The 25,414-nt window shown below is 43.8% G+C and overlaps 1 protein-coding gene across 7 annotated transcripts in view; it reads left to right on the forward strand.

Moving 5' to 3' along the window:
* CADM1 (cell adhesion molecule 1) overlaps positions 1-25,414 on the forward strand; it is a 427,454-nt gene that overhangs the window by 216,698 nt on the left and 185,342 nt on the right. For 5 of the 7 annotated variants that reach the window (XM_040325375.1, XM_040325377.1, XM_040325379.1 and 2 more), the window contains one exon: positions 9,824-9,970. In XM_040325375.1, coding sequence (XP_040181309.1) covers positions 9,824-9,970 — 147 coding nt within the window. The remainder of the gene's footprint in view (positions 1-9,823; positions 9,971-25,414) is intronic. The other 2 variants (XM_040325376.1, XM_040325380.1) reach the window with 1 other exon arrangement.

Below are 25,414 nucleotides of genomic sequence, written 5' to 3' on the forward strand. Positions count from 1 at the left end.
CAGATGACAACGCGCTCAGATGTGAACAGGGGCCATTCAAATGAAGAGGATTTGTCTTGTTGGGTGTTTTTTTAGAGCTGAGGCTTGGAGCAGAAAACGCCCAAAAACGCCTAGGTGTGAACAGAGCTTGAATCATTGGCCAGGACTTGCTGACAGGTCACCTCTGTGTACAATCACGGGGGGGGGGGGGCGTATGCCCTAAACCCCGGATGTAGGCAGTGACGTACCAGTACATTGCTTTGCCTACAGCAGCCGCTCGCCTGCAGTACATGCAGATGGGCGATCGACAAGTTGTTCATGTAACACGGCACAAGATGCCTTTTACAAGGCTTCTGTTTCTCCTTAAAGCCAGAAGATGGCCATGACAGTCGGGCATGTAGCATTCTCAGAAGAAAATCATCAGTGTTGCATACTTCACGTTTAGCATTTCCTTTGCTAACCTCACTTATTATTCTCTAATGGTGAAGTTCTTTGTTTTCGTCTAGCGGAATGGAGGAACTAGGTGTGACTCCTTAGAGAAATTACAATACCGATCTAGTTTTCCTGTAGGTTTGTTATCTTCTTCAATGCTCTTTTTTCTTTTTGGTGTATTTGAATGTTTTGGTCCTTCAGCTAGGAAAATACTAATTGTCTATCTCCCCCTTTCATGTCTTCAAGAATTTGATGGCATTTGGCTCATGGGAAAGTGTGAAGTGGTTATGGAACTCATAATATAGAAGCCCTAATTGAGTGCTAATACATGTTCCCTTTGTAGAAACACATATTTAATGCACAGAGGGCCTTTCCTGACATAGATGGAAGGTATTATGGGATGTTTTAGTAATGTTGTCTTCTCTCTCGGGATGTTGTGTTGTATTAAACATTAGGCTAATGTTCTTCTCACACGGGGCTTACTTTATGCGGTATAGGCTAATTCTGTGTACTCGTACTGAATCTCACGTGATTTATGATGTAGTGTAGTCTATTGTTTTCCCCTTTAGTGTGATGTATAGTAATGTGCAGGTTATCTGACAGGCTAATGCTTCGCATTCAGCAGGTGACTCACACAATGCATGGTCAATAGAACGCCGACTACGACTTAACAGCATCAGAATGAGGTGTAAGACTGAGTTTGTACATTGCTTTGCCATCACTTTGCTGATTTTCAGACAGTTGTTTTAAATTATTAAGATGTGTGAATAACATGGTTTTTACTGTCCTGCCTGCTGGGTCATTCAGCATCTTGTACTGAAGTTTGGTTTTGTGTGCACATTCCAAATAATACGCATGCTACATAAAATTGGTCAGATGGGAGGTCAGTGCCAGTGCTACCACTAGGCAAACTAGGCAGCCGCCTAGAGCGCCCTGCTGCCTAGGGTGCCCAGGCACTGGTGTTCCTACCCTCTTCTCTCTGCAGCAAACAACTAAGTCTCGGCATCAGCAGGCAGCTGCCGCTCCTTTAATACATAGTGTCAGAGACAAAGCGGCGGTGGAGGACTGTGTCTTGATTCCCGTATGAATGGAAGCAAGCAAACATTCATTGATGGGGGGCTGGTAGGCTGCATTGATGGGCGCCGGTGAGGCTGCATTTGATGGGCGTTTATGGGCGCTTTATTAAAAATATGTGGTATACATGAGCAGAGCAAAGGGGGTGGAGCCAAGGCGGATGGCAAAATTAGGTTTCACCTAGGGTGTAAAAAATCCTTGCACTAGCCCTGTGGGAGGTACACATGTATGTGCCCTGTTAGCCTGTTTATTAGATGTAACACAAGACCTACTATAAGTAACAAAACACTCCATTAAAGTAAACTAACTGAATATTTGGTGCAAAGATTTTCCAGTTCTGGGACAACTATAAGCACCAGCAGAATGACAGTGATTGTCGTTGGGGCAGTTTACCTACACCATTAACCTGTTACACATGCACATGTTTTTTTTATGGATATATGCACCACATACAGCATCTGCTTTCACAATTCTGACCTTTTCAAAGACATGTACAGTATCGCTCACTGCCACACCCACACTGGAATGTAACAGAATTAACAAATCTGGTAGCTTTCTTCAGAAGGGCAAATAGTCCTGTAATTTTTGATTATGGCATGCAGAGATTTAACTTAACATTTTTTGTTTTATATTGTTTTAAGGAAAGGAAGGTTAAACCATGCAAGATAATGTTTACAGAAAACAATTAAAATTTGTGATGCCAACAATAAGCAACAGTAAAAAAGACTTAAAAGCAAAAGCCATATTTTCAAACAGTTTGAGAAGGGTGCTGAATGAGCGTTTAAGTGTTTCATTATGCTCTAGCACAGCCTTCTTCAACCAGGGTGCCCTGACATTTCTTCAGGGGTGCCTTCACAAAATGCCTAAAAATGTATCAAAAACTGTATACAAGCCAGAAGTTTGATAAAGCCTGCCTTTTAGTTACACAAAACCACAGGTTTTTTTTTATGCACCATTACCTCACTTTATACCACACTTCTCAAACTGGTGGCCCTCCAGCTGTTGTAGAACTCCCAGGCATTGCAGGGCTAACCATTACAAGTATGACTCCCGCAGGCAGAGGCATGATGGGACTTGTAGTTCTGCAACAGTAGGAGGGCCGCCAGTTTGACACCCCTGCTCTGGACACTGGCATCCTAACAACCAATGGCATCATCATTTAATGAGAAGAATACCTGTTTGCCCCGCCTCTGCCTCTCTCCTTCAGCACTGGGGTGACACTAGCTGATTGATGGAGAAATATTGAGGGAGAAGAGAAAAATTGGAATACTAGTCAGTATCAGTGTGCACAAGTGTATTTAGTTTTGGAAGAATAAATCACCTCTGACATTGGGTGTCTCATGTGGATGTTGCTTGTGTAAAACTATTATAATAGTTTTTTTTTTACCTTTTTAGAATTGTCTGCCTTCGAGACTGTCCACAATTTTAAAGGGTGCCTTGAGATTGTCTATAATTTTAAAGGGTGCTGCAACTGAAAAAATGTAGAGAAACGATGCTCTAGCTAGCAAACCTTTCTTGTCAATCATCCTAAAGAAATGTGTATCTGAGTTTCACATTCCAACAACCAGTATTTTATTGATAAAAATATGTATGATATGGATATTATGAACGTCTCATCTAGGAGGACAAATGTGTTTTTTTAGCCTACTGGACCTTGTAGTATAGGTTTGTTTAGTGTCTTGACTGGCATCTTCTCATGCATCGGTGTAACAGTATAACAGTGCATCTTCTCATGCATCGGTGTAACAGTATAACAGTGCATCTTCTCATGCATCGGTGTGACAGTATAACAGTGCATCGTCTCATGCATCAGTGTAACAGTATAACAGTGCATCTTCTCATGCATTGGTGTAACAGTATAACAGTGCATCTTCTCATGCATCGGTGTAACAGTATAACAGTGCATCTTCTCATGCATCGGTGTAACAGTATAACAGTGCATCTTCTCATGCATCGGTATAACAGTGCATCGTCTCATGCATCAGTGTAACAGTATAACAGTGCATCTTCTCATGCATCGGTGTAACAGTATAACAGTGCATCTTCTCATGCATCGGTGTAACAGTATAACAGTGCATCTTCTCATGCATCGGTGTAACAGTATAACAGTGCATCTTCTCATGCATCACTGTGCAATTGTAGGTCCAATAAAACCAGGCATACAAATGTATATTGCTCACAGTGCTTTTCCAGACTGTATGACCAGGACTCATTAAGAGTCTTTGAAGACCTGCTGGAGGAGATTATGTGACCCCACTTTGAGTTCTAGCCAAGTTTGCTTTGTCCCCACATGTGACAAAGGCTGACCTGTTTTGTCGCCACCTCTGGCTGCCCACCATAGACATGGGATTACTGGTATTTTTTTTTATTTATTTTTTCCACTGACTTGTGAAATTTGGAGAAATAAGGGTGGCACTGTGTTCAATATGATTTCCCTAATGGGACACAGATGGTGGAGGTTATAACCCTCCTTCCAAAATGAAGAAAAAATAAAAAGTTTTGCCTGTAGTTCCATTTTAATGTAAGATAAATGTTGGAAGAAAGTTCCTTCCATTGCTTTCAAGATCGGCAACCAGAGCAATCAACTAGATGGCAGCCATTGTATATACCAGGGATATGCAATTAGCGGACCTCCAGCTGTTGCAGAACTACAAGTCCCATTAAGCATAGCAAGACTCTGATAGCCACAAGCATGACACCCAAAGGCAGAGGCATGATGGGACTTCTGCAACAGCTGGAGGTCCGCTAATTGCATATACCTGGTATATACCAACTTTGCACTGAATTGATGAAGGGAATCTAAAAAGAAACATATCAGTAACCAAAATGTCAGGCTACAAGAATTACCAGCTTAAAACAACTTTCGATATGTCTTTCTTTGGCTCAGTTATCCTTTATTTCTTGTATATTTCAAGGTTAGAACTCTACAGTAGTTATAAGGACTTAGTGGAAGACATTGTTCTATTTACTCTGAGTCGTCGTATGTGACAATGGCTTCTCGTGTGTAGTAAGCTTCCATGTAATTGGTGGGGCTCTGCACTGGGCCACATGTCGGCTCACCTGGCCTAATAGTCACAAATTCCATATGGATGATTGTGTGATAGGAGCAGAAGAGAGCTGTGTACACTTCATAATGACACACATAAAAATACAGTCACTGCCGTCCTTTCCGGGAATCATGGCGATTACTGCTGAGGCATGCCCTGCTTTGTGTGATGCCCATTACATTCTCAGGCGTCTCTTGGCCCTGCTGCGTTCCTGAACCCCTAACTGCCTGATTAGAATAGCGATTGGTTCCTCAGGTCCGTGCAAATGGCACCAAGTCACCACGGCAGGGACTGAAAATCCATACTAATAGAAACCATCTTGTCATCTGTAGAAGCAGCTCTTATGCAAACTGTGCACTGTATTTCTAATGTACATTGTGTACCTGTACCATGAAAAGACCGGCTCCTTTCTGACTGGTTAACATCCGTAATGATTCTTTTCCAAGGCTGAATAATTTTATGACACATGCCGCTGAATGTGTATTTGTCAGGGATGGAAATTCACTACTGCAACTAATAAATTGGGGTTTATAATGTACGAGCGTGGATCCAGAACAAGGGTTGCCAAGCATTTTATGTGCTTCCCTTATGTTCTTTTACAACCCTAGTCTGCATTATGGTCGCACAAGAAATTACGCATTTTTTAAATATTATTATGTACATGACCTCAATTACATACATTTTATTTTAATAATATACTTAATCTTTAGACAGCACTAAGTTAATTAAAAGTGTGTTATATTTATTATGGTTGTGGAGCTGATTTTACCCTGTGGTAAATCATCATCATTCATTTAGATTGCTGCTATTTTACTTCATTTTTATTTTTAGGCCAGGAGGGAGTGCAAAGTGTGTTTCCAATGTGCTGCAATCCAAAGTGCTTGATGGGATTTTCAGATTTCCCTTTTTCTTTAGTTTAATGCAATGATGGGGCTTACAGTACTGTGCACATTTCTCTTGATGTTTTATTTCTGTTTATTCAGTCCTGAGTTTACACACCCTAGCCCCATACAGCAACGTCAGGTAGGTGACCGAAATATATGCCCTGTACACACCTTTGGAATTTCGTTCAAGCTGTCTTGCATACACACTGTCGGACCAAGTTCCGACCGTCCAAAACGTGGTGACGTAAAACACTAAGACGAGCTGAGAAAAATAAAGTCCAATGCTTCCGAGCATGTGTCAACTTGATTCTGAGCATGTATGGTTTTTTCTCTGTTGGAGTTCCACACAGACGATCGGAATAAAAAAAAAAAAAAAAGTTCTATTTCTAAACTTCAATGGAAAAAAGTCAGATGGGGCCCACACACGGTCGGAATATCGTGTGTACAAGGCATAGCGGTAACTCCAATTTTGTTGAGAGAAAAAGGAAAACATTGATATCTGGGTGATCTATGTACATTGCAGGGATTTTAACAAACTTTGTTGCAGGTTTATTTTGTTATTCTGAAGCAATAGCTGTTTGTTTGGCTGTGTCCAGGTGCAAAGCGAGTGTGCATGGACGTGATTTCATAATTCTCAATCAGCCGCTGAACCTGTAGGGTGTTGAGGAAAGTGGCAGGGTCTTTGACTTTCATGTTAGTGCAGACTATGACGTCTCCTTTGTGCCCCACATCCAATCACTGGCTAAATCTCGCCCACCTTAACCTCTGCAACATTTCCAGAATTTGCCCCTTCCTAACTAAGGACACCACAAAACAAATTGGCCACTCCTTGGTTGTATCCCACCTTGACTAGTAAAACTCACTTCTCACTTGCCTACCTTTACATAGGCTATTCCCCCTTGAATTTTGCTGCTGATGGATCTTTACACCTAACATCTTACTAACCGACTCATGGCCCTTCACTGGCTTCCACTAAGTCCTCATACACACGGACGGACTGTCCGATGAAAACCGTTTTCATCGGACATGTCCGCTGCTGGATTTTGGTCTGATGGTTGTACACACCATCAATCCAAAATCCCCGCGGACAGAATACGCGGTGACGTGGCTGCGCCGTCGCCGCGACGATGACGCGGCAACGTGCGCGACCCTGGAAGGTCAATGCTTCCACGCATGCGTCGAATCAGACGACCGAACATGTCCGACGGACAGGCTTCCAGCCGACATGTTTCTTAGCAAGCTAAGAAACATTTGTCCGCTGGAAACCTGTCCGATCCGCCGGAAAATTGTCCGGTCGAACGTACAGACGACCGAATATGTCCGCTGAAACTGGTCTGCGGACCAGTTTCAGCAGACATGTTCGGTCGTGTGTACGAGGCCTGACCCAAAGTATAAAATTCTAAATACTAACAACAACATACAAAGCCAACCATAACACTACCTCCTGCTTACATCACTGACCTCCTCTGCAGATATTGCTCAAATTGTCCTCTTTGCTCCTCCCAAGACATTTTACTCTCTACCTCCCTTTATTACCTAATTTCATGCTCTCCTCCAGAACATCTCCAGAACCTCTTCCATCCTCTGGGACTCCATACCTCAAAATCTCCGGTTAGCTCCTACCCTGTCTGCCTTTAGGCGATCCTTAAACACATTAATCAGGGATGCCCCCCCTTTAGATTGTAAGCTCCATGAGCAGGACCCTCCTATTCCTTCTGTAATAAACGGTATTGCATTCCAACTGTCACCCTTTATAATGCAAAGTGCTTAACAAACTGTTATAATAAAAAATAAGAAGTCCTCACACTGCTGTCTCCTCCTGTTGGCATGTTTGCCTGGTTAGCACACATTAGCACAGCTGATTGGCACAAAGTGTTGACCTTCCCTTCCTACCTCATTGTTGCTATTTAAGGGATTACAAAGTCAAATCCTGCTACACAAAGTAGCTGCAATTAAAATGCATTTAATAAATAGCAGCATTCATTTGTCATTTTGATGATCAGGTTTATGTCCTTTAATTTGCAGCACTTTCAAGGCCAGAAACAAGCATGTTCTTTTGTAATTGTTTTTGTGTTAGACATCTGACAGAAGGCCTCTATGGGCCTATTGTATGAAATCCTTTTTAAAAAATTTCAATAGTTTATTGATTTTATATAAAAAGTCCAACCTCCTGTTCCACTACACAGTTGCAAGTCTTTTGTTTTCAAGATAGATGGCCAGAAATATATTTATTTTTCATTTTCGACTAACTGTATACATTTTTATTTATTTTACCTCCCAGTCCTTAAAGCAAACCCTGTGCTTTAAAGGTACAGGTACAGTTTAAAGCCTAAGCTTAGCTAAAATCAAAGATGTAAAAATCAGCACAAGGGACATACAGTTAGTGTGATCTATCCCTTGTGCTTCTTCCATCATATACTGTATATGGAAAGGGATACATTTATATGGCACAGCACTCTCCCACTGCACTGTGTATGTATGTATGTATGCGTGTGTGTGTGTGTGTGTGTGTATATGTAGATATAGATATATATATGTGTGTATGTATGTGTATATATATATATATATATATATATATATATATATATATATATATATATATATATATATATATATATATATATATATATATATATATATATATATATATTGTGACAGGAAGTCAGGTAAATCTGTGGGTGTTGTCACAGATGGGAGATACATTTCTGCCTTGTTTAGACAATATACCAATTATTATCAGGTGTCGGCTGCAGAAGCAGCCAGAAAGATTTAAGGGCGTTGAAAAACTTCAGTTGTTCAGAATGAGGCAATTAAGGCTTCTAAAAGTAATCCAGGGGATTACTACTGATTGCTGCATCCTGAGGCTTTTTGAGTGAAGGAGAGCAGTGAACAGAAATACTTCTGAAGACGTGAGGTGCTGTTGATTTTTCTGTGTGATAAAAATCAAAAAGACCATTTGTTTTTCTGCTGCATGGCCAGCAGTGTCTGCCCAGCAGTAGGCTGTGCCAGACGCCATAGATAGGTTCCTGTGCGGTGAAGGTAGACGCCCCAAGTGGCCAGGGTTTATTTTATGTTTGATTTTGTTTATGCTGTTTGGATGCTTGCACTTGTTTCCAGCAAGATGGAAGAATAAACCAAATTCTTTTCAACCGTCTTCGGCTGTTTCTCTGTATCGTTCAGTGTGTAGTGAACCCATCCAGGGGGTCACCCCCCCCCCCCCCGCTACCAAGCTAATCCCTTACAATATATATATATATATATATCTATATATATATTTATATAATATATATATATAATGTGTGTATGTGTGTGTGTGTGTGTATGTATGTATGTATGTATGTATATACTCACCGGACACTTTATTAGGTACACCTTGCTAGTATTGGACCCCCCTTTTGCCCTCAGACTTGCCTAAATTTGTTCAAAAGAACCATGCTTTAATGTTTATACCAAATTCTGACCCCACCATCTGAATGTTGCCGCTGAAATCAAGACTCATCAGATCAGGCTTAGACGCTCACTTCACAGTGGGCATTTGGCGCCCAATTAAGCTCAAAAATCAATCAATCAATCAGTCAATATTTTTTCCAATCTTCTATTGTCGCCTGTGCCACTTATAGCCTCCGTTTCCTTTTCTTGATTGACAGGAGTGGCACCTGCTGTAGTCTTCTGCTGCTGTAACCCATCTGCTTCAAGGTCCGATGAGTTGTGGGTTCAGAGATGGTATTCTGCATACCTTGGTTATAAAACCCTACACAATCCCTAATTTTTTTTTAATCAAAATGCAGATTTGCTATTGAAGTGCTCTTTAAATACTTGTCAGGCACTGAAATACAAAACTCGTCTTCATGGATCCTAAATATGTTATCAGAGTGAAGTCTCTGCCAGGACGCGCTCAGCAATTTTTTTGCATTATATTCATATCCTTGCTTAGAAATGCTGAGAAGTTCTTAAAATACATACTTGTTAATTGTTAAGAGACGGGCTGACAAACTTCTGTAGTGCAATGTTTTGCTGCACCACACCACACAACAGGTGGCTGGAACAAGGGGGCCACTGCCTCCTCCCCACTTTACCAATCAGACTGCTGCAAGGACTTGGAAAGGTGCCCAGCAGCAAGCGTCAACTTTTCTGGGAACCTGTTTGTGAGACTCCCACTGAACAGACCTTCTTAAATAATGAAAGATTAGTGGGAAAAAATAGACGTTTGATGCATACTTTGACACATGTTGGGATGAGGTGAACTTTTTCCTGTAGTTACTTCATGGTATCTTTTTTTTTTTTCGGGTAGATGTAGGGGTTGAAAATTATTTGAATATTTGAAGATTATCTGGTGATAATAATAATACTTATTCTTTTCATTTCTCTCTCCTTTTTTTTTCTCCCCCGGCTTTTTTTATATCCCAGCAGAGCGCCAGAACCTGGAAACGGAGAATGTGACCGTGGTGGAAGGAGAAGTTGCAACAATCAGCTGCCGGGTCAAAAACAATGATGACTCCGTAATCCAGCTGCTTAATCCCAACAGACAGACCATCTACTTCAGAGATTTCAGGCGTAAGTTACTCCATTATGAACAAAAATATAGGTGTCTGATATTTCTAGAGCTCCTGGTGGGTGTAATGTGTGAATCCCCTTCCCGAATTTTACTCGCACATGGTGTGCTGTGTGTTTGGAGCTTTGTCTTAAGTGAGGTCATCAATTGTTTCTGAGAGCCACTGGGATAGCAGGGAACTTAAATAATGAAGGTTCTTTGACACAGGATAATTCTATTAACATATGTTAAAATATCCAATTTCTTTTTATTATTTTTTTTCCTTTACAGTATTTGGTTCTTGATGAGATAGGACTTCTCAAGCTGCGTACATACGACCATTTTTCATGTCATGGAAAAAAGCAAAGTTCTTCTCTACGTGATTCTTGTCAAGCCTGCCTTGCATACACACGATCGTGAAAAAAAAAATGCTTGAGCAAAGCGTGGTGACGTACAACACGTACGACGGCACTATAAAGGGGAAGTTCCATTAGATTGGCGCCACCCTTTTGGCTGATTATGCAAATTTCCCTTCTCATAACTTGCTTCTGAGCATGTGTGTTTTTTTCCTCGGCGTTACAGCCTACACATGACCGTTTTTCACGACATGAAATACAACGACGTGAAACAGACAAGAAAAAATAGAGCATGTTCTAAATTTTTAATGCCCATTTTTCACGTTGAGAAAAATGCTCTGAAGCCTACACACAGTTGTTTTTAATGACCAAAAAAATTGCAATTTTCACGTCATGAAAAACGGTCGTGTGTACGCGGCATCAGGCCTCGTACGCACGATTGGAATTTCCGATGGAAAAAGTCAGACGGACTTTTAAAATTCCAACCGTGTGTATGCCCTATTGGAGAAATTCCATTGGAAATTCTGATGAATTCCATCGGAGATTACATAGAAAACATGTTCTCTTTTCCTCCAATGGAATTCCGATGTGAGTTTGGTCGGGCTAAAGCCAGATCGTGTGTACAGGGCATTAGATGCTTTGTAATGTTAGCTGCAATGTTGGATAGGTGTATAGGGTGTTTCCCCTCAGTTGACATGCCTCACCTCTGCTATCAAATCAGCCATCCTTGCTAGCTCCATTGTTGGGTGGCCATGCTCCAGGGAGGGCCACCCTGTCGGACATAGTAGCTAATATTACTGAGCAGCTAGGAATATGGAATGATGTACTTAATGTGTTTGTACCATTGGGAACTGAATGCAGTAAAGAAAGTAATACTTATATTGAATAGTTAGGAAGTCCATAGATGATGCAAATTTCAATCAGTTTTGATTGGGGAATTCCTCCCGCAGAGCTATTGTGTTCCCCGTGGTAAGGGGACAAGGATCACAGGAAGCAGTCCCTGATGGGAGAACACTTTGATTATTGACTTGGGTATAGACAGCCTGCCCATAGATCATTTACATATTGTCCGATTCCTGCTGAACCGGCTAAGATTCAAACCATCTATGAATGGCTTGAGTTAGTCTCCTACTGGGTTTTATTGCTGTCAGGAATGTGTTTGGGGACAGAACAGAGCAATATGACCAGCTAGAGGGGAAATGCTGCTTGTTAAAACTTGGTATGAGAGGGTTAAAGGATATAAGTCTGTGTAAAAGTCCATAAAATAGTCCTGATTACATGAGGACTATATATATATATATATATATATATATATATATATATATATATAATGCACAACTGTATCCATAGTAATAAGAGGTGCTCCCTTTAGCCTCAATGTGTTGGCATCGGTAGCATTAGAGGGCTTTTCACACTTGCACGGATAAGTGGAAAAGCTGTGCTATGTAAAATGCCTGTGTATCATTGGTTGTATCCTTATGTGATGCCCTAATCTCTATCAGAGTAACAGCGATGTGCAGTAAGCCGCGGTACTGAGTAAGAAATCTTCATACACTGGACTGTACTTTGACATCTGGTTTCTATTGGCTACTGCAAATCCTAACTATTGGCACCGTTCTCAAAAGAAACCCTGAAGAATTGTCATTGCTTATTCTTGTCACATCTGTTACATCTTGTCATCGTGTTACATGCAATGTCACCAGAGTTATTTTGTATTACAAGACAGTCCTGGCAGTAGGACAGCACCAAACAGTTTTCCACTTTGTTGAAACTACTAATCTCTAATTAGAAACAAAACAAATAGGAAGTATGTAGTTCTCCCCGTTGTTTGAATATTCTTTGTCTGTAAGTAATATTTATCTTTCTTTACTCTTCTAATTCCCTATTCTAGTTTGTCATTCTCAGTTCTGCTGGGACAGCATAACTGTAGAGTGTATTATCTAGTGGATCGCAGTAATGCGTTCTTAGTTTCTTAGCTCTGTAGGATGGCTTATTACAGGTAATGTTGTGCATTACTCAGCAGTACTTCTTTTCTTGTCTCCTGCCCTGTTGCTCTGTGATACTTAATTATGTATTCTCTGCAGTGCTGGAGAATTGTCCGGATCCATTTGGCGTGTGCTTAAACTGTAAATGGTTGATAAAAGCTCTAATGATGATTCCCCCGCTCCATCACTGAAGGTCACATGTAGTGATATTTGGTGATGATGTCATAATTATCTGCAGGAACTGGTAGTGTTTGCTTTGTACCAAAGTGATGGATGAAAAGTGAACAGTAATAACTATAAAAGTGGACCAATGTTGTTCAGAACTTTTTTTTGCTACTGTATGTATGTATGTATCATGTCAGTGGTTTGTGTAATTATGGGGTGTTTCTATAATAAGTGGATAATCTTTATTTAAAAAAAATAAAATAAATAAAAACAGAAAAATTACGCTAGTCAGTTACTAGCATTAACACATTTTTTGGGTCCCTGCCCCGGTTACCTTTTTGCCCTGTCAATAGATCTGGTATTTCTCAGCTTCCTTTTAACATGGTATAATTATTTATTCTACAGTAAAAACACACAGAAGCATTGTCACCCTGTGGACCAGGTAGTCTTGGATGGACATGTCGTTTAAAAGGGACTTCAAAGTGGAGGTTCACCCTAAAAAACATCTATATACCATTACATCCAGCATACTTCCGACATCTACAGTATGCTTTTTTTTTTTTTTTGCCGTACATACTGTTTTATTGTTATTTTCCCCCCGGCTTCCGGGTTCTGGCTCCCGCAGGACTGGACGTTCCTATTCATAGGTTAGACGATTGACGTCTGGTGAAAAACTTCCCCTGGCGCATAAGGCGGCTCACCAGTTTTCTGTAACTAGCCGACCTGCGAGTCGGCTCTATACGGCGCCTGCGCCCGCCGTGTAGAGCTGACTGCGCAGGCGCCATATAGAGCCGACTCGCAGGTCAGCTAGTTACGGAAAACTGGTGACGCGCCTTATGCGCCAGGGGAAGTTTTTCAAGTCAATCATCTAACCTCTGAATAGGAACGCCCAGTCCTGCGGGAGCCAGAACCTGGAAGCCAGGGGGAAAATAACAATGAAACGGTATGTACGGCAAAAAACAAAACAAAAAACAGCATACTGTAGATGTCGGAAGTATGCTGAATGTAATGGTATATAATTGTTTTAGGGTGAACCTCCGCTTTAACGACCAAGTAACCCCTTTTAATTTACTACTGCAATGCAGTCATGCTGCATATATAGCAATAAATATACTTCTTTTTACACTTTGTTAAATTCGGCAACAAAAGTAAAAAAAAAAAAGGGGTGGCAGCCCTTAGGAGAAACTTTCACTCATATCTAGATCGGAGACTTCAGCCAGCCAGTAGACGTGCCGGCTGGTTGCTCGGGCCTCCTGGTGGGACAAGAGAGCCCAGGCGAGTGGCGGAAGGTGGAGAGAGGGAGGGGGGTGTCCACTCCTAAAACCCCTTGAAGCAATATCGGGTACGTTTGTTACCGATACTTCAAAAAAGTAAATTTTGCCGATAATCGGTCGATCCCTATTACTTATACATAATATGCAGTATGACTCAAAATTTGAATCGCCAGTTTTCCAAGGAACTAGATAAAGAAACATCACCCAATACTGTCTCGTTAAACCAATAGCTGTAAAAAAAAAACTCTCATCAGTCTTTTTAAGTGAAGTAAAACAAGCCAAGCAAACGGGTATGCAGAAAATAAAGATAAAACATTATCTGTTAGAACAAGAATTACCTGATTGTTAGATGATAACCAAGGAGGTAACCCCCTGATAAATCTCATGCTCTCTGCATTACAAAAAAGGAGTCCTTAATAAAAATTTAATTTGCGACTTATCCCCAAAAAATGTGCAGGGTTCAACAGAGCTTGTATGATCTCAATGTCCTATGATCGAGCTGATCAGCAGCACACTCATAGTCCATTTACTCTTCCTCCAGCTGAAAGCCTGTATAGGGGTATGGGCAGAAAGCTGGAGGGAGTGCAGGATCCTGGCATTGCACCCGTGTTCCACCGAGTGTGGGTGCAATGCTTTGCAAGCTCTTGTAGGAAAACACATTTTCTTTTGCAAAAATATGTGCATTTATTTTATTCCTTAAAGGTAAACTTGGCTGTTAAAAAGATTACATACTGTCGGGCCCGGACTGGGACAAAAAATAGGCCCGGGCATTTTGGAATGAGCAGCCCATGACACCTTAACCGGCCCATCCCCACTCTCCATCCTAAAGGATCCCCCGGGAAAGGGGAGGGGGAAACCCTGCAAAGGTGCAGGGGGCAAGGGGACAGAGAAAGAGCAGGGGGGGCAGAGAGCACAGGGAAGACCCTTGAGAAAATTGGGTAGGGTGAGAGCACGGGGGAGATGAAGAGCATGGGGGAGGGCAGAGAGCACAGGGGAGAGGCAGAGAACACAGGGAGGAAGAGGAGAGCACAAGGGGGCCGGAGAGCATGGGGGTCTGAAGAGCACGGGGAGTGGGGGGTTGGAGAGCACAGGGGGAAGCAAAAACATAGGGTGGGGCAGAGAGCACAGGGAGGGCAGGAGAGCACGGGGGTGAAGAGCACATGGGGGAGGCGGAGATCACTGGGGGGAGGCGAAGGGCACAGGGGTGGGGCAGCAGAGAGCATGGGAGGAGGTGGAGAGCACAGGGGGTAGGTTAGGATCAATGGAGAACTGGAGAGTACTGAGGAAGAGGCGTAGGGCACAGGGGGCAACGTAGAGCATTGGAGGAGGTGGAGAGCACAGTGGGGGCTAGAGAGCACTGGGGGGCTAGAGAGCACTGGGGGAGAGGCAGAGGGTACAGGGGGCAGCGTAGAGCATGGGGGAGGTGGAGAGCAAAGGGGGGCTAGAGAACACTGGGGGGGGCTAGAAAGCACTGGGGGAGAGGCAAAGGGCACAGGGGGCAGCGTAGAGCATAGGGGAGGTGGAGAGCACAGGGGAAGAGACGGTGGGGCATAGGGGGCAGCGTAGAGCATGGGAGGAGGTGGAGAGCACAGGAGGGAGGTGGAGAGAAGAGGGAGGCTGGAGAGCACTGGGGGGGATAGAGAGCACTGGGGGGGCTGGAGAGAATTAGGGGGAATTGAAAAGAGCACAGGGGGAGGTGGAGAGCACAGGGGGAGAGGCAGAGGGCATGGGGGGAGGTGGAGAGCACAGGGGGAGGCGTAGAGCATTGGGAAGGTGGAGAGCACAGGGGGAGAGACGGAGGGCACAGGGGGGCAGCGTAGAGCATGGGGGGAGGTGGAGAGCACTGGGCTGGGGTGTTAAAGAGCACTGGGGCACTGGAGAGCACAGGGGGAGGCTAGAGAGAACTGGGAAATCTAGAGAGCACTGGGGAGGCTAGAGAACACTGGGGGGTAGCATAGAGCATGGGGGAGGTGGAGAGCACAGGGGGAGAGATGGAGGGCATAGGGGGCAGCGTAGAGCATGGGGTGAGGTGGAGAGCACAGGAGGGAGGTGGAGAGAAGAGGGGGGCTGGAGAGCACTGGGGGGATAAAGAGCACTGGGGATGATAGAGAGCACTGGGGGGGCTGGAGAGAATTAGGGGGAATTGAAAAGAGCACAGGGGGAGGTGGAGAGCACAGGGGTAGAGGCGGAGGGCACAGGGGGCAGCGTAGAGCATGGGGGAGGTAGAGAGCACAGGGGGAGAGACGGAGGGCACAGGGGGGCAGCGTAGATCATGGGGGAAGTGGAGAGCACAGGGGGAGGAGAGAAGGGGGGGCTGGAGAGTACTGGGGGTGATAGAGAGCACTGGGAGGGCTGGAGAGAATTAGGGGGAATTGAAAAAAGCACAGGGGGAGAGGCAGAGGGCACAGGGGGCAGCGTAGAGCATGAAGGGAGGTAGAGGGCACAGGGGGGCAGCGTAGAGCATGGGGGGAGGTGTAGAACACAGGAGGGAGGTGGAGAGAAGGGGGGCTGGAGAGCACTGGGGGGGTTGGAGAGCACTGGGGTGATAGAGAGCACTGGGGGGGCTGGAGAGAATTAGGGGGAATTGAAAAGAGCAAAGGGGGAGGTGGAGAGCACAGGGGGAGAGACAGAGGGCACAGAGGGACAGCGTAGAGCATGGGAGGAGGTGGAGAGCACAGGAGGGAGGTGGAGAGAAGGGGGGTTGGAGAGCATTGGGGGGAGGTAAAGAGCACAGGGGGAGGAGGAGAGGCAGAGGGCACAGGGGGGCGGCGTAAAGCATGGGGAGATGGAGAGCACAGGAGGGAGGTGGAGAGCATGGGGGGAGGTGGAGAGCACTGGGGGGCTAGAGAGCACTGGAGAGCACTGGGGAGGTGAAGAGCACAGGGGGAGAGGCGGAGGGCACAGGGGGAGACCGTAGAGCATGTAGGGAGGGCACAGGGGGACACCGTAGAGCAAGGGGGCAGCCTAGAGCATGGGGGGAGGTGGAGAGTACAGGAGGGAGGAGGAGAGCACAGGGGGGGTGGGCTGGATAGCACTGGGGGGAGAAGTGGAGGGCACAGGGAGAGGTGGATATCACAGGGGGAGGTGCAGAGCACAGGAAGAGAGGCGGGGGGCAGCAGAGAGCATGGGGGAGGTGGAGAGCACTGGGGGGGCTAGAGAGCACTGTGGAGGGGGGTAGAGAGCACTGTGGGGGCAACAGAGATAAGCAGGATAGGTGGAGCGGTGGGTTGGCTGCATATAGAAGAATCATTCTCTCCATCTTCTTCCCGCAGTACCTGAATGCCTGCGAGAGGGAGAGGAGCAAAAGCAGGCATTCAGAGACCGCGGGAGGACGATGGAGAGAATGATTCTTCTAAATACAGCCACCCCACCGCTCCTCCTATTCAGGTTACAGGGGCCGTACTTACTTTTTTTCTGAGAGATCCCATCGAAAGAACATGCTGTAGCAGGCTCCTCTCCCTTCCTGGTCACGCCCCCGATACCAACGGCTGAACTTCACTGGCGGCCGTGGAGCGGTGTCTCCTCTAGTCCCTCCCCCTTCTTGTTTACGTCCTGCTGCTGTTGCCGATGCCGAAGGCTGAGCCTGAGGCTGAACTGGCAGCCGGGCGGCCGCGGAAAGGTCGGAGGACCGGCGCAGGCTTAAAGAGCAGCCTGCCTTGGCCCCGCAAGCAAGAACAGCGGCCCGGCGGCCGCGGCCCACCGGGCATATGCCCGGTTTGCCCTATGGCCAGTCCGGGCCTGCATACTGTCCTAATCTAGAGGCTGATCCAACCAACGTAGAAATATCAGATTTCAGGTGAGCCAGACATCAGATGAATGTATGTAGATGTTCAGTAGACACACATTGTATGAGGGACATGTTCAGTAGACACACATTGTATGAGGGACATGTTCAGTAGACACACATTGTATGAGGGACATGTTCAGTAGACACACATTGTATGAGGGACATGTTCAGTAGACACACATTGTATGAGGGACATGTTCAGTAGACACACATTGTATGAGGGACATGTGTTGGCTTCCAGTACTGTAATAGAGCTCTCATTCAGACTGGTGAAATGTAGGCCTTTGCCCATAACACTCAACAAGATGCTCACCTTCATTCTGTCACTCGCACAATGATAATGAATAATCGCTTCTGACTGGTTACCACATGCAGTCATTTGACTTTTCCAAAAATTTGTCTCATCACATTGGCACAGAAGCAGCTTGGGGCATAAGGCTACTTCCATCGGAGCCTAATCGCACAGGTGTCTTGCCTCCTGTCGATTCCTTTAAATTAAATCTAAACCCAATCGCTAAAATTGCATATGAGCTTTAACATGTTAATGTAATTTCAAAAGCTGATTTTAAATCTGCAGCTTACAATAAATGTGGTAGTTCTTCCATGAAGGTCCTTGTTCAACTTGATTTTGAGGAACAGCTGTCTCCCAGTTCTCCTGCGTTGTGACCATGCCACATGCGCTCCTCGTGGTGGTCCGCTATTGTTGCCACCAGGAAGCCAGTCCAGATCAATGATGTGCAGCTGATATTGCAGCAAGTAGATGGAGACCAGAAAAGAAAGTGATCAGCAGCACTGAGGTGGGAAATGGGATATATATATAAAAAAAAAAAAAAAGATGAAGACCGTGATTTATAGGAAAAAAAAAGGCACAGCAATTGTTAATTATACAAACTAAAAAACACCCAGTTAGGGCTTAGATTTACTTAAATCTGACAAATGCAGTTTATCTGGATTCATTACACTAATCATAGGGTTTTCAGCAGTGTTCATTTTGACATCAAACTTGGATTTAGTTTTAGTTAGTCTTTTGACTAAAATACCATTTTAGTTTTAGTCATCTCAATTGTTTTAATTTTAGTTGTATTTAGAGGGATGTTTCATGCAGATTCATGAAAAATGGAGGCAGTCTGACCTGAAAACCAGTGTTACTTTCCTCTACTAAAATCTTTTCGTAGACTAAATTAATACTAGTTTAGTAGACGAAAATATTTGTGTAGATGAAATTAACACTGGTTTTCAGGTCAGACTGCCTCCATTTTTCATTAATCTGCGTTGAACATCCCTCTCACACAAGAGTGTGACTTGGACAGGGAATGTTACATAAAGTGTGTAAATCTAGACCAAAAGATGTGATCTATTGCAGCTTACTAGTCCTTATGCGGCGTACACACGGTCGTTTTTCGGCATGTCAAAAAAACGATGTTTTTCCAACTTCATCATTAAAAGCGATGTTGCCCACACACCATCGTTTTTAAAAAATGATAAAAAAAGCGCAGTGACGTACAACACGTACGACGGGACTCTAAAGGGGAAGTTCTATTCGCCTTTGGGCTGCTTTTAGCTGATTCCTTGTTAGTAAAAGACGATTCACGCTTTTTTGTCTGTTACAGCGTGATGAATGTGCTTACTCCATTATGGATGGTAGTTTTACCTGAACGAGCGCTCCCGTCTCATAACTCGCCTCTGGGCATGCGCGGGTTTAAAACGTCGTCTTAGCCCACACACGATCATTTTTTACAACCGACATTTTAAAAAACAATGTTAAAAAATGCAGCATGTTCAAAATAAAATGTTGTCGTTTTTCAGAAGCCGTAAAACGATGTGAAGCCCACACACGATGATTTTAAATGACGTTTTTAAAAACGTCTTTTTTTTGCATGCCGAAAAATGACCGTGTGTACGTGGCATCAGATGTGGCTGCATTTGAATTTTTTTAAACTTCATTACACCGATGGTTTAAATTTTGGCCCGTTAAGCAGGGACCAGCAGCTGATGCAGATTAATTAAAAAGTGCCAAAATTCGGCCGATATATTGGTCAACCTCCTAGTAAACAGCCCCAATGTCCACCCAATCATAAAAGAGAGAATACACATCCTATCCACAAATGCTCTTTTTTTTTTTTTTTTTTGTACTACCGTATATACTCGAGTATAAGCCGACCCGAGTATAAGCCAAGGCACCTAATTTTACCAAAAAAAAACTGGGAAAACGTATTTACTTGAGTATAAGCTTAGGGTGAGAATGCAGCAGCTACTGTAAGCGAAGGGTCAACAATACCCATTTGCACGCCTCACTGTGCCCATTACAACCTCACTATGCCCATTACAACCTCGCTGTGCCCATTACAATCTCACTGTGCCCATTGCAGCATACCTGAAATTCTTGACAGGCTGTGCTGCGGGCATCCATTTTTTAAAACTCGCTGCTTCCTCTTGGTCCCGTCCCGTTCCGTGATAGGCGTTTGACACTGTGTTCAGTGTTCAACCTATCATGGACGTTCTTTCATCCTCGGACAAGAGAAGGTCCGTGATTGGCGGAACACTGAACACAGTGTCTGCTGGGAAACTGAGTCAGAGGATGAAAGAACGTCCATGATAGGCGGAACACTGAACACAGTGTCCAAAGCCTATCGCAGAACGGGAAGTGACCAGGAGGAAGCCGCGAGTTTTAAAAAATGGTCGCCCAAGGTACACTAATTTGAGTATAAGCCGAGAGGGGTATTTTCAGCCCTAAATAAAGGGCTGAAAAACTCGGCTTATACTCGATTATATACAGTAACCCCTCAATTCTTGTACCAGAGGCAATATACAAAATTATACATATCCGTAAAAGAGAGAGTGGGCCTGTTCATCCACACTGTGAGACCCTTATAAAATGTATATAATGAATGATCCAAAATAGGACACCTAATGCCGCGTACACACGGTCGATTTTTGTGATGGGAAAAAAAAAATCGTATTTTTTTCTCATGGAAAAAAAAACAACGTTTTTCAAACTTCATTTTAAAAAACGACGTTGCCTACACACCATCGTTTTTTCCAAAATGCTCTAGCAAAGCGCGGTTACGTACAGCACGTACGGCAGCACTCTGTTCCATTCAAGCTCGGGTCATAACTTGCTTCTGAGCATGCGCGGGTTTAAAAAGGTTGTTTTAAACGTCGTTTTAGCCCACACACAATCATTTTTTATGACACAAAAAACGACGTTTTGAAAATGACAAAAAATTTAAGCATGTTCGAATTTTTTTTTTTACGTTTTTCAGAAGACAAAAAACAACGTTTTCCCCACACACCTTCATTTTAAATGACGTTTTTGAAAATGTCGTTTTTTTTTTTCATCACAAAAAACGACCGTGTGTATGCGGCATAACTCAAGGTAGGGTCCTATAAAGAAGATCATATGGGAAAAAAAAAACTTTAAAACAGCTCAAAATAATAAAATATCTTCAAGCAAAAACCATTAATAAATCCCCCCCCCCCCCCCCCAAAAAAAAGAACAGAAGTTTGGACTCTCATTGATACCAGGACTTGTTTCCAATAACAAATACTTTGAACTCAAAGAAAACATAAATATTGTGTTGGGTGAAAAGCAGATGGTACAGATAATGCTTTGAAATTAGAACCAAAAAGATTGCAGAACATGCATTAGCTAATAAATATAAAGTAATAGGAAGATGGAAATATCCTTTAATATGCTCTTGTCCCCTGAATTAAAAAGGATCAGTGTGACATGGCTTGAAAATCCCTTTCTGCTTAGTTTTTCATTAGAATAATTTGCTTTCTAAGTACCACTTTAGTGCACCTATATCATTATTTAATGCCGTGTCATGTAGCAAAACTTCCCAGCCTTCCAAGATAAAGATGTATGAGAGCAATGTTTTTCTTCCTCTTCAAAAATCTAGGCATGCTAAGTAAACTGTCATTAGATAAAGGATTTTACCATTTAAAGAGACATATTGGTAAAAATAGAGTATCCTGCCCAAAATGTATATTTTCAGTAAGATAATGAAAAAAAAGTCACTAGTCCATCTAGTTCAACCAAAGCAATACAACACTCCAAATACCCAATGCTGTATCCACAATTTATCCAGAAGAAGGCAAGAAACCCCAGAAAAGCATGATTTAATCCACTCCAGTGGGGGAAAAAGTCCTTCCTGATCCTCAAGGAGGACCATCGGATATTCCCTGGATTAATTTCCTGCTGTTATTACCTCTAACTGTTAATATCCAACTATCTTTTGTGCATTTAGGTATGCATCCTATTTTTTTTTAAACAATCTGCTGCGCTGACCAGAACCAACGCCTGAGGGAGTCTATTCCACATTTTCACAGCTCTTACTGTGAAGAAGCCTTTCTGTATTTGGAGATTAAATCTTTTTTTCTTCTAGTAAAGGGGTTTGGTCACACTATATATTCAGAGTGCTAAGCCCACTTACTGCGACAAAGTACCCCAAATTAGTGCGTCCTACCCTAGTAATAGAATGAAAGATCCTGTGTCTCAACCATGGGAGCCAAACTCCTCTATGTGGGAGAACTGAAGGGATTCCTTCTATGCGCCGGTGGCCACTAATAAGAGGTAATGAGGAGGGGTGGTTCAGCCTAAAAAAACCTGGTCAGGGTCAATATAATATACAAAAACATATTTGGGGGCACACCCTAAAATGCGTTTAGATTCAAGATGGTGCAGCTACAAGAAGGTGGGTGGAAAGAGGTGGCAGAGTTGATCCTCTTGATTAGTGCCTTTCACAGGTCCCTCGGCTCTATTAACCCTCACTGCATCAGAAGAATATCACTGTAAGTGTTTGAGGGGGGCGGGGGGGGGGGGGGGTCTCCGGGGACTTCTGATTTCAACTAAAGCAGCATCCATCAACCCAAGGAACATATTGCATTCACAATGAGAACCCTTTCACACTGAAGCGCTGCTAAACCGCCGCTAAAGTGCCAGACGTTTTTACGACACACTTTGGAAGCACTGCCCATTCATTTCAATGGGCAGGGGCAATTTTGGTTTGGAGCACTTTTTACAGCGCTCCAAACATGCCCCAAAGTTGCTGTTTGCAGGACTTTTTCTACTGCCCCACGAGCGCACCGTCCCAATGTGAAAGCACCAATTCAACGGGAGGCAGTTTTCGGGCACTGTTTTTGTTGCTAAAATGCCTGCAAAATGCCTCCGTGTGAAAGAGGTCAAAGTCTTTTGCCTTGTGCTGATTTAAAAAATGTTTGAGTTTAGGGCTCTTTTTGATCTGACCCACCTGTTTTCAGGTGGGTCTGATTGGAAGCTCCATGTGGGTCTATGGGCAAGGTGATGTAAATGAACTTGTACCCACTTACATCTGATACCTCCTAGTCCGTCCTGGTCCAGAAGAAGAAAAAGACTGGCATTTAGTGTTTATATGGATCTAAACCTGATGGAAATGGACACAATTATTGTTAAATCTGGCCACCCATAGAGCCATCATGGGGCTACCTGGGGTTGCCACCCAACTATTCAGACCCAAGTAACAAGTGCTACAATTGCAGAGTGCACAGGTGTGCACACCCTAATCACCAGGGTTGCCAACCGCCCGGAGGGCTGGCTGCAGTTTAAGTCTGTCAATCTCTCACACTGTTTAGAGCCAGCACAGTTCACCCCTGACCTCCAAATGGACGGGATGGGAGAAGGCTTGATCTGCTCCTCCTGACCCTACCTCTCTGTGTCTGCCTGCTCACCTTTACTTCCATCCCTGGGGTGCTTGTGTGAGAGGGAAATGTATAGCCCATCAGCCTGAAGATACATGATGGATGAAAGTTTCCTATGCCTGAGCCTCCATCCCCGGTTGAGTAAGCTCACCATATATTGTCTGTGACTAAATTCCCCCCTTCCCTCCCTTCTCTCTCTAGTTTTTGAGCAATTAAGTACACTAAGGTAAGGGGGACTCAGATTTAAGGGGTGCTCTCGGATATAAGGTGGGCTTAGGAGACTCTAAATTTAAGGGGGAATGCTGGGAACTCGGACGCAAGTGGGGTTTTGGTGAGCAGAAAGCCCCTTACATCAGAGTTCCTCTTTACAAAAGTCCACAGATCCCCCCCCCCCCCCCATAAAAAAAATAGCTGTGCAGCTAAAGTGTTTGCGTTTCCCTTGAAGAAAAGGTCCACCCATGTCCATGTAAATGTGGACACAAACTGAACAGGCACAGATGTCAGAAACCTTGACTTCTATCCCATTCAGCTCTAATTCAGCAGGTAAACTGCTCAGTCCCCTGCTGAACCGAGTGCTGTTATATGAAATGGTCCTTTAAAATATGGGTCTTAAAGCACAACTCAAAGCTGAATACAAAGCGTCCTCTGATTGGCTGAGTCTAAATCCACAACATTGGAGAAAGCTCAGATAGACTGTTGTGTTCTGGGTATGAGACAGGAAGACGGAACACGGCATGCTCTATGCTGCCTCAGCTAGACTCAGTGAATACAGCACATCCAGAGGCCTCATATGTTAGCGAAGGACATCATTTTTTTTGGCCAGCTTGGCCCAAACAAACTATGTAAAGTTTAATAAAAGCTGGGGTTGCGCTTTAAATCAAATATGGAATATTAGGCCTAAATCTGCACAATGAAATGACCATCTTTTAGTATCAAGTGGGTCATTTCAATTCCTGATAATAGAACAAATTACTTTTAGGCCCGGATTCACGTAGGAGAGCGCATCTTTGTGCGGGCGTAACGTATCCTATTTACGTTACGCCTCCGCAACTTTGACAGGGAAGTGCAGTATTCTCTAAGCAAAGTTGCGGCGTAGCGTAAATAGGCCGGCGTAAGCCTGCCTAATTCAAATGTGGAAGATGTGTATTATGTAAATGTAATGTGACCCCACGTAAATGACGCTTTCTCCGAACGGCGCATGCGCCGTCCGTGAAAGTGTCCCAGTGCGCATGCTCCAAATTAACCCGCAAAAAGCCAATGCTTTCGACGTGAACGTAAATTATGCACAGCCCTATTCGCGAACGACTTACGCAAACGATGTAATCGACGGAAAATTTGACGCTGGCCCGACGTCCATACTTAACATTGGTATGCCTCATATAGCAGGGGTAACTTTACGCCAAAAAAAGCCTAATGTAAACAGCGTATCTGTACTGCGTCAGCCGGGCGTACGTTCGTGAATTGGCATATCTAGCTGATTTACATATTTCTAGACGTAAATCAGCGTACACGCCCCTAGCGGCCAGCGTAAATATGCAGTTAAGATACGACGGCATAGGAGACTTGCGCTGGTCGTATCTTATACAAATTCTGGTGTATCTTATTCTTTGAATCAGGCGCCAAGATACGACGCCTCAGACTCAGAGATACGACGGCGTATCTCCTACGTGAATCCGGGCCAGAGGGTCAGCAAATGTATAATACGTTGTGTTCATGGCTATGTAAAGGCAGCTCTGAATAGAAGCATAGTGCTTTTATTATGTGAACTATGTCTGGTTCTGTCAGTGGAATCTGTAGACAAGTAGAGAACCTCCGATCTTTTCCCTCACGCCTTCACACTACTGGTCAGTAAATGGTGACAAATAACTGTTCTTGTCAGGACCTTGGAGGCATTCTGGTCCAAGGCTTTCGTCACTTTGCCCTTGAGAGACTTCCTGACAGAATGGGAACTTTTGAGAGATCAAAAAGAAAAAGGATAGAAAAAGAAGTCTGTCTTCTGGACATATGAAATGACAATGAAAACATTTGTAAAACAAAGCGCAGACTAGAGGGCCCATTTCATCCCTCAGTAAAGGACAATTTCTTTGACGTCGGGTTGTATTTTTGCTCATGGACGTTTGCTGTCTCTTTAGTTTCTTGGGGAAACATTGTTACTTTCGTCAGCCTTGAAGCTTCCATGATTTGTGAAAGTGTTACTTAGTGATAGATTGTTCAGCTCATT

Source organism: Rana temporaria, chromosome 10, assembly GCF_905171775.1.
Source record: "Rana temporaria chromosome 10, aRanTem1.1, whole genome shotgun sequence".
NCBI lineage: Eukaryota > Metazoa > Chordata > Amphibia > Anura > Ranidae > Rana > Rana temporaria.